We start from the raw sequence: 13929 nt of genomic DNA, 5'->3' as shown, positions 1-13929 counted from the left end.
AAAGTAGGAAGTTAAAAAACAGAATATGTCTTGCTTGCATTTCAGTAATTGCCTGTGCTGTTCTTTTTGGGCAGTTAGTATTCTATTATTAGGAGACCATGGATCATAATGCCTTCTAATCGTCTCTATTGGTTATGTGTATTTTGCTACTGTTGTACAGAATTTGAAAGAATGAAAAATAAAAACTTGATAGTATGCTCCATTATCTGTGTCAGTGATATTTCATGGATTTATGCTTTAGCTGCAATGATCCATACTTTTCTCAAATAAATAATTTTCATTGAAATAAATGAAAAAGCACTGGCACAAATGAGCACAATTTACCCATATAATGTTAAAATATGGGTAGTTCCATGTAAACAAAAAGGTTTACATGAAATGAGATCCATTATAATTTCCCATTTGGAACACTGCCAATTTAGTAAAGATTGTAGTAGGTGCTCTGTTTAGCAAAATGGACAATAGGCTTGTAAGTTACATGACAGAAAAGAAAAATTTAACAGCACTGAGCTTGCATATGTTTATATTATGAGACTGATTTTTGCTCTTAAGAAAATGTTTCAATTCACATGTTCTTTCATATTGTATAATGCTTTATTTTGGAATTTAATAGGTATTATTTATGTATCTTATCTATCATTTCTGTTCTACCTATATAAGCAAATTATATTTAGTAAACTAGAACTACACTATCAAGACATAATATCGACATCCTCAACAGTATCAAAGAAACTGCCTTTATACTCTCTAATTTTAAAGTGGAGAAGGAAAAGGCCTGGTAGTTCAGGTTCTGGCTCTATAGGATCAGAGTCTGCAGATAAAATACCTTGCTCTCAACTGCTGTCATAGAGACAGACTATCCATCAGCCAACATCCCAGTTGAGTTAGGGAGAAATACCAGCACTGCGAGTCCTACCCAATCACAAACTGACAGCCAGCACAACTCCCAGGCACGTTCCCTCCGGGGAACTGGGCTGAGCAACCCCCTGCTCTGATGAACCTAGAGAGCTCACCTTCTACCACAGCTATGTTGAGCAAGGAGCCCTCTTAGATTTTGTAATTCAAACTGCAAGCAAACAGCATCGTTTTTTTCCTCTCTAGATGACACAAGAGGTGGAGCTGGTCAGCACATGTCAAGCACACATGACAACAGCTTCATCTTGTAGGGAAGACTGCAGAACAAGGAGGAAGCCCCAAGCAAATCTCGCAGGTGTCTGAGATACAGCCCAGCACAAAATGGAGGTCAGCTGTGTAAGGTGTACATACGCAAGCAAGTATCTGCACACTAAACAAAAATATGAATAATTCACAATGGTTTGCATATTTACCTAGTCCTGCTAGGGAACACTTCTTAGGGGAAAAAAAAAAAAAACCACAAAAAAGCGCTGAACAGCTTGGGCTTTTGATATTTCTCATTGATCCACACAACCCGACCCCAGCCATAGACTTTTTGTGGGAGGACACAAATTCACTAATTTATACATAACAGGCATTTTCCAAGCATGACTTTCCAAAAGAATGCACAACTTGCTTTTTTGTCTCCTTCCTGTAGAAATTGGCAGGAAATAGGGATTTTGTCCTACTTCCATCTCTTAATGGTAAGAAGGCAGGCAACATCAATACAGAGGCTTTGTTGCAGAATTCACAGACTTTGTGCCAGTAAGAGAAGGTGGACTCTCCTATGTCTTATTTCCCCCAGAGTTATTTAACATATTTCCTCGCCTCACTCCCTGTGAGGTAGACAACTCATATTTGATTGATGTATCTGTAATAGGCCATAAAAAAGTGTGTCCTACTTTAAGCTAATTTACTTCAAAATTGCCACTCAACCAATACGGGTATGCTTATGTGCAGTACTTCATTAATTGACACAACTTTATGGGGCCTAGAAAATATATTTTAAATTACCTCCTTGGAGGACAAGAATTAAAACTGAATGAAAAGAAAGTAAAATATATTATGTCACCTCCCATTTCTATAAGACCATTAATTAAAAAAGTAAGTTAAACTGTATAATACCATCATTGACAGGAAAACCCCATGTCTTGTAGACACGGTCCTGTTAAAATAAAATTAAATTAATAATCCAATCAGTAAATATATGTGTTTTCATCCAGCACTACCAAATGCCCACCTAACTTATCATGTCTCCCTTCCTACACAATTCCCCAGTCAGTCATCAAAAGGAGAGACAAAAACCCTTGACTTCTCATCTGGCTGTAGGGGATAGCAAAAATGGTTTGATTTTCTATAGGGGACAAAAGTCATCTGTATACCTACGACAGAAACAGCAAGCTACTGAAGTAACATTTGTCTTCTGTTGTCTGGACAACACAAGTGTTCTTTTACTGTATTTTTATTTACGCAACAATAATGACTCAACATCATATACACATAATACATATTTTTGTACTGTTGGCAACAAGGAGAACAACAAGGAGAGGACACCTAGTGGTGATCTGTGATAATTAGGGTTGGTAGCTTGGAAGCAACAGATAAAATTGTTAATGTAGGATCTCATTTAGCAAAGCTCTTACACACTTACTTAATTTTTAAGCACTTTAGTAAGACTTAGCATTCAAGCAAGCTTGTATTTATGAGCTTTTCTGCAACATCATTACTGTGATTATTAGAAATAAAACAGTAAAAAGTAGAATAAGACATGTCTGTGTGGTATCCTTAAAAATATGTTTTGTTAAACACCTGAGCTTTAGTAACAGCTAGAATGGATATCAACACTGTGAGAGATTGGAAGAGATAATGTCTCAAACATTGTGGTGGGGCAAGTTCTGCCCGAGGGAATTCCGAATTCACCATGACCCCTCCCTGGTCTGTCCAGCCTGGGTCGTGACAAACACTTAACATAGGTTTATGAACCTTCAAAAGGTTTGGCAAATTGAAAACCAGATTTCAGCACAAGTCAAACCAAAATAAGACATCGCTGCAATTTACAATTATCACATATTTTACTAGATGATTGGTTGCAAAACATAACCTTTATTGCACATCTTGCAATAAGCATTTAGTAACTTTAAAATTGGTTCTAATTCTACATAATCAGACAACTCAGAATGAGAAAGTCTTAGGCTACAGTTTTAGAAGTACCAATTCTATTTACTCATACATCTACTAGGCCTTGTCCTGTGGTTAGAATAGCTGTAATCAAAGCTGTTAAAGTCTGGTTTTTAAGCAGCTTTTGGTAAATACGGTTATTTGAAAGAATCAGTAAATTTATACCATAGATAAATGTAAAGCCACATGGCATATCATTTGACATGTTGTAACAATGTATTTATTCATAATTGTTCATATCTTTTATTTTTAATTGTTCTGTTATCTGTGACCATATTTAACTAAGAATAACTGACTAGTTGCATGCGAACTATGTAAAATGTTCAGGGGTCAGCAGCTTAGGCAGTCTCATAGAATAAGTTAAAGTAAGTAAGAATTAGATCCAGTATGTCCTGTTTGGTATTTTTAGGAACCTATGCTAAAAAAAAAAAAAAATCCAAACCCAGTGTCAGAAATTACTGCAAAAGTATAATTTCTGCAATCACCAATTTAAATAACAAATTTTTTCTTGCACGTTATAGTATATAATTTTGTTTAAGTAAGTATATGATCTATTTGTCAACATCTGAGTTGTAAAGGACTAGAATATTAGATATTGTAGCTAAAAAGCAGTTTTAGGACAGTGTGAATTTGTAAATTCAGTAAATTAATTCCTGCCAACATATCTCCTGTCCCTTTGTTAAAGTGTTTCTTCCCACTTCCACGGAGTCATTCATTTGGATAAGCTATTAACATCAGACTGATATGAATATATCAATCAGATTTCATATATATTGCACCACAGGCTACAGCTCTATTCCCTCTTAACAGTTAAGGAGAAAGCTTCTGCAATGCATACATTATTTATCTCAGTATTACTCTATGTGGCTGTTAGCAGCTTGATCTTGATTTAATTCATTTAAATGATGTGGAAATAAATAAAGAAAAGAAACCATGTTTCACCAGTATCATACAAAAATCTTTTACATTTTTCCCTACTCATCTTAAAGTTCAGGATACTGACCAACTGAAGTCCAGGTATGTGATACTAAAAGAGGAAAATGCCAAACAATTTCAACCTGCCTTTTCTGTTGAAAGACCTATAAATACCTCAATGGGATAACAGCCTTGTTGTACAACCTGGTTTGTTCATCGATCAGTTTTCCGTGAAGTATCCTCTTGGCAGTTTATGAAGAATGAATTTGCTGGCTGTCCTCTCAATATTTCTGACATAATGCTCATCATTCTGGATCCAAATACATAGAGTTTTAGATTTATCTGCACTACATTTAAAACCAACATGTCAGCCCATATGCAAAAGCTATTAAACCCTTTTGACCACACACAAACAGGCTCCAGTTCTGTGTCATAAAAATTAGTTACCAGTTGCTCCCTGTTGTGCATGTGCAAACACACACAATACAGAAAAGATTAATATCTGCAGCAAAGGTCTCACTGACTACCCCTGTGGGATCATCCAACTATTGTTTCCTAATTCAGCAAAGTTCATCCCTATCCAGTTTTTTTTGTTTTAAAACATTACGATGCTGTAACACACAATTTCTCCAAAGTGGTAATGGATCACTGTGCAGAACTGTTTCACAAACTACATCCTAAAGTAATAATCAACTACTGTGATAACAAAAGCCAAATATGAAAATCCATGACCGCCTTCATTTCTGGTATCTGTAAAATGCTAACCAAAAAACCTGAACATTTTTTTCTTGCACACATTTCATTTGGGGATTTATCAGAACCTGATTCAGTGTACATATTTATCACTGTTCCTGCATGTTTTCACAGTCATCAGAAATCTTTCTAAAAAGCAGCCAACAAGCTTCTTGCTGCTTTATTGCAGGCTCAAAAAAAACTCCCCAAAAGCCCCTTCAGACCCTCTTTCACCTTCCTGACAACATCCATGGAGGACTATAATGTCTTATCAAACACTAAAAGATGGACTCCATTTATTTTTCAATACTTGTCAAATAAAGTATCATACAAGAAATATTTCACAAGTTTTACTAGTAGAATCAAAGGTGAAGTTGCAATCAAGCAGCCACTAGCTAAAGATTAAACACCAGCTATTGCTGGTTTGGACCTCATCCTCTGGTCACTTCTAGTCCCACTCTGTGGCCGATTCAACAGTTTTTGATTTAGAATACCTGATTTATCTTTGACAACAGATGGAAAGGGAGAAAAAAAAGCTATTAATTTCTCTGCTTAGTAGGGCTTTATAGTAGCAAGCTATTAACTGAAGCTGCCAGAAGATAATGTCATTGAATGCATTTCAGAAGGTTGTCTCTCTGTAAAGCACAGAGAAGACAAAAGCACAGCTTTATGGTAGAACTGCAAAATATGCTTAATCATTTGCCTTAGTGAAATTGAGTACAAAACTGCAGTGCTCTTTTTCTGTGTCAAAAACATAGTTACACCACATTACAGGGAGGCAAAAAGAAGTAAAATTTACAAAATACAGTAATAAAAAATAATGACCTATTTCAGGAGCTTTTTGAGAAACAACTATAAATTTATTAGACTATTCATACTTAATATCATACTTCATACTTAGTATCATCCAGCATCATGCCATTTTTAAATATACTCTGACTTTATTTGTGAGATGGCTTTGCATTTAGGTTTCTGTTAAACCGGAATGTTAATGTAATACTGGAGATAACCAGCAGAAAAAAGCACCAGAAATCATACCATATCATCCTTCAATATTCATTTAATTAAGTAAATCTTTATCAAAGTAGGTAAATAAAATTATGCAAATCTTATTTTAATAGTGCTTCCATGAAAATGCTTTACAAGATAATTCTCTTTACACTTGCTGCAAGAAAGGTTTAGAAAACAGCAGTTATTCTTCCCATGGTTTTAGCACTTCCTTTTAAAATATATTATGATATTTAGAACTACAGAAATGGGGACAGGCAAGAAATGAAATGACTGAATCATGGTGGTATGTGCCAAAGTATTAAACACTTCCTAGCCATGAGCATCCCAAATTGGGGAATGCCATAATTTCCTGGAAATGTCACCATGCCAAATTGGCAGGCAGCATAAGGTCACGTCCGGAAATGGTGGACTTGACAGTTTAGAAGGCAATGACTCAAAACTTGAACTACCCATTTTTATAAAGAAGGTCAGTATTTATTCAGCCTACATAGAACCTTCAAACAATGAGCATTCTAGGAAATCTACTTAATTATAAATGGTTTCAATTTCTCCTGAAATAGAAAAATATGAACAGGTATTTTAAGTTCTCTGTGATTACAAGAGCATTAACTTCATGAGTTTAAGTGCTAGTCACCAAACTCAAATGCAGATTTTGGTCGTTGCTAAAATTTCTAATATTCTCAATAGGAGCCCATCCATGCTTATTGTGCTGACGGTCCCAAACATATTTTTGATCTCTGTTGTTAGCAGAGAGAAGACAGTTACTCCATGCTTTTTTTTCCAGAAAGGCTTTTCTACTAGCACCTGTATGTAATTACATTAATTTGTGAGTAAAAACTCTTTATTCCATTCTGGTTCTTCTGTAGCTCTTCGGAGAGACCCAACTAGTTTTTTGTAGGAATAAGATCTTAACGAATGATGTTATAACTGTATAAATCTTACCTCTTCCCACTGGTGTATGTATCTAATCAGTCTTGAAAGGCGTAATAAACGTAACAGGCTGAGGATTTTTGTAAATCTCACAATACGAAGTGCTCTTGCTGTCTTGTAAACTTCTGAATCCATTCCTTTTTCTACAATGAGAAAGATATAATCCACTGGTATTGATGAGATGAAGTCAACCACAAACCAGCTTTTTAAGTAATTCATCTTAATGATTTTAGGATCCAGTATTATTTCAGAGCTGTCTTCATTTACAGTCCCAGTCCTAAAATTCATGATCAAGTCCAATAGAAAAACAGTGTCTGATGCCACATTGAAAATAATCCATGGTGTTGTTGTTTGTTCTGTGAAGAATGTGATTCCAACTGGTATAATGACAAGGTTTCCAACCATCATTATGAGCATGATTAAGTCCCAGTAAAACCTAAAAAAAAAAAGAAAGAAACAGAATGGTTGATGTAATGTGGTAAAACACACTTAGATAAATGGTCTCTATCATGCCACCAACTTCACCTCCAGATTCTTAAACATTTTGTTAATGCTAAGAAAACTCTCATTGTTTTAACTCATTCAATATATTCACAGTCAGTAAAGAAGACAAAATAATTAATACATTTCATTATGTGCCTTCCTTCTCAGGAATATAAAGACAGTACTATGGCTTATCACTCCATGGCATATCTGAAAGCTGTGTATGTGTGGCACTCAGTAGACTTATCCAGACTCCTGTCAAAACTTATTAGTGGCTTTATATAACTAAAACTGATGTCTGGTGCCAATCAGCAGTGCTTCAGCAACACAATGGCTTTTTAAGGCTTCTGTCCAAATGGAAACCCAGATATCTAACAGATAACATATTAAATGTAAGTACCTCTTTGCAAATGTTCTCATACCATTACAGTGCTGCAATAAAATTACGGGAAGAGAAAAAAAAGCACTGAAGCAAAAAACAGAAACAAAAATTAGATAACATCAAAACCTTCATCCACTTCTACAACCTGACTTGAACTTTCATACATTTTTATAATCTCATAGTCTATCTTCTTTCAGAGCTAGCTAAGAAGTCTGGTCAATAATAGCTGCAATTTGCATAGTATAAAATGGGTACTGCATTTCACCATTTTGCTCCAGAAGCATCTAAAGGCTCCCCTTTCACACTGTTAGAATGCTGCTAACAGTGCTTGATACCAATGGTAGACAGCCAGACTCATAGCTTCAGTATCTATTATAGAAATGGTGAGTAAATCTACCCGTTACACAGAATATACATCTATCCTGATGGAAGATTTCCAGGGGATGGTAGTATATACCCAACAGATTTTAAGAAAATTACAGTAACTCCTAAATGTTAAATTGTCAAAGAAAGTTATTCTTGTTCAATAAAAGAACTGAAACTGAACTTGAGAAAGCCTGAACCCAATACATGACCTCTTGTTCTGCTTGCGAACATGATCTGTTAAACTAAACTTGATTTGGAGAGCCACAGAAACCAGTCAACAACAGTTCCTCATGGACTCATTAGACTTCGTAGAAGACTAGAGGCAGCAATGGCTCCACAACTATCTCCCTGCTCTGGCCCTCCATCGCAGTGGGGCACTGCACAGTGGACATATAATGGACATGCCACCAGCACACCACTCCAGCACTGACTCCCAGGCCACTTCTGTACTAGCACCAGCCTCCTGGCATGCAACAAACACCCTCATCTTAGTAAAAGTTCATGGTGATCAACAATAATAATAGTTTAACTGGCCACAAAACATTTCAGAACCATGAGTTTAGTTTTTGCTAGACTTGCACAGAGCATATGGATTACATTAGATTTTGGAGATGGCTTCTCGTATTTGCCAAATGATCCAGGTTTATAAATTCCCTTTGTTTCACATTTCTCCATGAAAATACTTCTGAGTTTACAAATTGCTGATCTGAGAATATAAATAATTAACTGTAACTGTAGAACACACTAAAGGAAGAGTAGCATAGGACTGAGAGTGGCATGAGAATTCCCAGTTTTAATATTCTTTATAAAGAATAGATAAACCTACAGAGATTAGGCTTGACTATCTTCCGAGAGAGCAGATGGCAAAGTACCTTTAACTGGTACTCAAAAATTGCATGAAATAGACTTTACAAGTAATTCCCAGTGTAACACAACATGTGTTGTCTTACATATTTTTCAATCTCATAATAAATGTGAATATTAAGTGCCATAAATATTCAGTTTTATCCAGACTGTATGTATTTTTGCTTAGCATGTGATGGTATTAACCATATCTGTACCTTATCTGCAAAAACTTCCCCATTTCTCTTATCTTTTTAAATTACTCTAATAGGCTTCTTGCTGTGCTAGATTCCTTTTCAATAATCTAGAATTACTACACAGAAGGAACCACTAAATTCATATATCACTGCTACTATGATCTACAGGTACAATTACCACACACACTTTTACAATGCTATTGACCAAAATATCTCACAAAACTGTTCTGGGAGAATAAACCTCTCAAAGGAATCCTGAAAATGTGTGGAAAACAACTAAGAAACAATCACAAGAGGTGTACTTATATTTGTGGATCACTCCTAAACAAAGCATTGCTTGATTTCAGATTGACCTTTACATTCCCCAGCACAGGGGGCAATTATGCAACAAAGGCTAACCAAAGCCGCACAACAACCAGGCAACATTAAATATAATACAGAACCAGGTGTTTTTATCCTACAGTAATCCACAGTTTCAAAGATCGTTATGTACTGCAATGATGCAAAACACACTAGAGTTCCTGATGTTGAATGTCAGAAAAGGTGGTATCATTAGGGCTTCAGTAATAAAATAAGATTGAATGCTAAGGACTATGAGATTGTACCAGGTTTGTATTTTGATTTCAGCCCACAATATAGTATAAGCTGATTCGTTAGTAAGAAAAACTCTTATTATATTATGATTTATTTTTTATTTAGAAATTAATCATCCATTTTCTTTTAGGAAAATGTTTCCAAAAGCCATTCTGTTGGCCATGTTACACAATATTTTTCTTGCAGGTGAGAAAAACTAGATGCAACTCCCTGCATTGCCCTTCTGTGACCTGTGCACTGAAAGTAATACAATGCGTTCCTTGCCTACCAGTTCAGAACATCCTACTATTCACGTAACCAAGAGTGAGCTGAAAAGCTTCGCAAGACAGTGCAAGCAGCTGCTGTTGAGACACAGAGATAGCCCTTTGTTTCAAACTATTTTTAGCCTTATTTATTTCTTTTTGCTACTTCCTCCCCCACCCCCCCCAAGGATGGTTATAAATTGAAAACTTACAATCTCAGAGTTCCAGATTTACATAAGGTATTATAAAATGTTGACAAAAAGCAAGGAAGAAATAGGCCTGTGACACAAATTTTTCAAGAATGAGGAGAAAAAAATAAAAGCCTGGGGGTAATGAGATCTTTGAGAGCTCATAATGAGAAGCAGGACCTGACCTTAGCCCCATAGCAAACACCTATAGAGCTTACTGCTCCTCTGAAGCTAACTCAATACAGCTACTCCTAGTTGCCTTTAACTGAAGCTACAAAGATCAGCACCACACCACATTGAACTACTCCTGAAACTTTTTAAATGCTTCAAAGTGACTCAGAGGTTTAATATCTGTAGGTGAAAAACGTCTTCAAGTATTAAAAAAGTTTTAAAAATCAGTTTTAAGGCATATTTTTTCTAAATTTTAAAGAATTATTTTATACAGAAACAAAAAAAATTACTCTAATTTTTACTTTGGTATTGTCAAATAAAACTAGTTGGATTCATAGCCCTCTTTCAGTGATCTTTTCACTCATAATTTATCTGTACTTCAAAACTTACGGTAATAACAAGGTATTTTTTACAGCTCTGGAACATGGTGCTGAAGCTTTGGTGGTTTATTTATTGCCACAGGCTATCCTGGATAGGATGAACAGTCTGTTCAAAATGAGTGACTACTCAAGCAGCGATAAAAAACTACTTAGTATTAATTAATCAATGTTTGTACTAAGCTTAATGTAAGGAAGGCACTATGAATTCTAACAGGCATTTTATTTTCCACTTTCTATATCCAACCCACAGAAAACTGAGTCTTAAAGAAGGAAATTTCAGCTGTAAGTTAGTTAATTTGCTGCATAATTTGCTGTATACACAACTGTGTAAAAAGTCATTCAGATTTGCTTTCTTTATTATTTTCTGATTGCTGCCCATTGACACAGCAGTCTCAATGTCCTTGAATCAGTATATTCACATATACTGATTATATAGTATATATATGCATATATATACTATATATGTATTCGTGTATGAATATCCTTATGGTACACCCAGATTGACCCAGAAGAAGTTGTCAGTGATCTCACAAACCACACGGCAGAGTGAACAGCATGTCTAAGGCACTGAGTGCTGCAACTTGAGGCTACAGAGCAGTCAGGGCTTTGCTTAAGTTATCCAAGTTTCCAGAAAGATCATAAAAGTCTGATTATTTAATAAAAAAGAGCAACACATACCAGTAAAACTTCATGAAATTCAGTCACAAATACTCATCAGTCATGTTATAAAGTGAAAGGTCTTTGAAAAAGATATTCATCCAAATTGCTTGTAAAGTATCTTTCAAACCAAGCCTGATGCATGAGAGACATGATTTCACTCTACATATTCAGAGATCAAGAACTGTAAAAAATTTTCACAAGCTTTCCATGGAAAACTTACCTCCTCTTTTCTTAAATATTTTGATTGACTAGCAGATGCTCAATGAAATGAGTACTGACTGTTTTTTTATCTCACCCTCAAACACAGCTTTATTTCTTTTGCTTTCATGGATCATCAGTTCACCTAACAGAGAAATCAATGTCCTATACAGAACAAAACAATCTTAGTAGAAATAACAGTAACTTAAAACTTTACTACAACATACTGTAACAAGCACTGAAGTTGATATTATCCATGTCAGAATTCGATTCTCATAGGACATGCCATATTTCTCTTACTGTGCAACTACATTATTCTTATAGTAAGAGAGAGCAAAGCTAGACATGCCTGAAAACATCTGCAACTTGCAGATAATTACTGGGATGTGTTGGTAAGAACAGCAGCATGAAGAAGGGAGAGTTTTCTTCAGGGGAACCAAATTCTTTTCATGACTGCACAGGTGTCTGTGCTTGAAAACTTTCTCAGAAATCATCACCTTTTTTTTTTTTTTCCACAACCTGAAAGTGAGGATATTCCCTTCTGCCCAGCTATCCATTTTCATTCTGCCTGTCTGTCTCTCTCTTAAACATACACACACCTAGAGGAAAACATGCTGCTTCTGGGAAAAAGGCACACAAATTAAGTATGAACTTCTTCTATTTTAACAAGAAATATTGCATTCAAAAATCTGCCATGGAAAAAATTCTGTTTAAATGTTGCAAATCTCTTGTGGGGTGCTTCCATGATGTTGGCTCAGCAGCAATTTTTTTACTTTAAAGTTTCCAAACTTAGAATTTGCTGTAACCTATCTGTGAGATCACATTAATACAAATGCATTAAAATGACTAGTGAAGTGTCACTTCTTTATATCAGCCAGTTCTGCGCTAGCAAACAGGTTCCTTCTGCAGCTGTGTTGTCCTTCTGCATGGATAAAGCTTTCCTCATCTGAATGTAGTTAATTTTGCAAAGCTTTAGGAAGACAAAAGGTTGGGTTTGGTTGGTTGTTTGTTTTTAAAAGACAAACTGTTCTCCTGAAAGTGTTGATTTATATTCTTTATTCTCTTCTATTTCTGCTCTGACAGCTTTTAGCTTATGTTAACACAAACAAGGAATCTTGCAAGGCTGAAAGAGAGTCCCTTTCATGGCTCACCCCTTTTGATTGTAAAGCACACACTACAGTAGAGTTCTAACAGCATCTCCTATACTTCAAGTGCTGAGGTTGAAGGGCAGAAGTATTATTAAGTAGAAGCCTGTGACACCTTCTCAGGTGAAAATTCCATCAACATTTGCTATGCTTTTTTAATTTGAAACACATCAAGCTTATTGAACTTTTATTGACTTAGCCAGGTAGCCTGCTGAAGCAGCAGAAAGGCATTCTCTACCTGAGACTGGTCAGTCTGGGATGAGGCAGAGGCTAGTGTTCTGAAAACTCAGTTCCCCTGCCTGAATTATGAGCAGTGCTGGACCTGGCAATCTTCCAGCTTTACGGTTTCATTCTGATTCAGACTAAAAGCAATTCAAAAAAATAAAATAATAATGAAGTTTTCAGACCACCAGAAATCTTCATTTGATTTCAGACTAGTACTGAAATCCTTTACTTCAAGGTTAGCCATATATACTTACAGATCCAATTTATATGCCTTGCTGTTATTTTTTAAATATTGATGCAACTTCCTACCTAGTAGCAGAAAAGGAATTCAAAGACAGATTAATAAAATTCAGCAATACTGAGTCTTCTTTTTCATATAGCCATAGAACTTATCCAAAAATTACAAACTTGCACAATTTCAAACAGATTTCATGAGTTTTATCTGATAACTAAACACACTTAGCAGTGGACATTTGCAATTTGTTGCTCAGTTGTGATTCTATGCACAAGGCAGATGATGAGATAAATGCAGCTCTTGGGAGACCTGATCAGAGTCTAGTGAAGCCAATGATCAGCAATTTACAACTTTCAAAAGGCTTTGGTTACAGCCTTTGGTTAGGTTTAAAGCTTGAGTGCTTCTAAGGTTTGATTACCAGAAAAGAAAATCACAGTAGTGTTCGTAGAAAGCGACTATAAAATTAACTAATTAACATTACACTAATATATACATTTTCAAAAAATTTGACTAATATTTAAGCAATGGACATTTCATCAAAAGGTTTTTAATTCTTGGTGTGCATGCAATAGCTTCTGTCTAAAGTTTTTATAGTATTTTACACACATTAATAAATTAAATCTCAGATTTCTGAGAAATAAAGGTACAGGAGTAATGTTGCCCTCATTGCATGTGGGAGGGGAGGAAGGAGAGGACAAAGAGAAATGTATGTAATATGGCAATATTATTTAATAATGAGTCTCATTGGTTTTAGCCAATAATCCCCTACCGCAAGTGCTTCAATACATCTGATGTTTGCAGTGCCTTTTCCTCCAGAGAAACATATTAAACTACAGTAGAAAAAATTAAAGCCTGACTTCCACTCAATCTTGGGCAAGAACAGTGCACCACTGTCACTGGAGTTTTGATGCTGCTTTTTCAATCCCCCATCTTTACACAGTTCCTCCTTTCTTCAGCCCC

The 13929-nt window shown here is 35.6% G+C and overlaps 1 protein-coding gene across 1 annotated transcript in view; it reads right to left on the bottom strand.

The window, feature by feature from the left end:
• The window catches only part of HCN1 (hyperpolarization activated cyclic nucleotide gated potassium channel 1), a 205467-nt gene that overhangs the window by 170381 nt on the left and 21157 nt on the right, over positions 1-13929 (bottom strand). The window contains exon 2 of the mRNA XM_052777989.1: positions 6673-7096. Coding sequence (XP_052633949.1) covers positions 6673-7096 — 424 coding nt within the window. The remainder of the gene's footprint in view (positions 1-6672; positions 7097-13929) is intronic.

This window comes from Harpia harpyja, chromosome Z (genome assembly GCF_026419915.1).
Source record: "Harpia harpyja isolate bHarHar1 chromosome Z, bHarHar1 primary haplotype, whole genome shotgun sequence".
In the NCBI taxonomy this organism is placed as follows: Eukaryota; Metazoa; Chordata; class Aves; order Accipitriformes; family Accipitridae; genus Harpia; species Harpia harpyja.
This window is presented reverse-complemented; position numbering and strand designations above follow the sequence as displayed.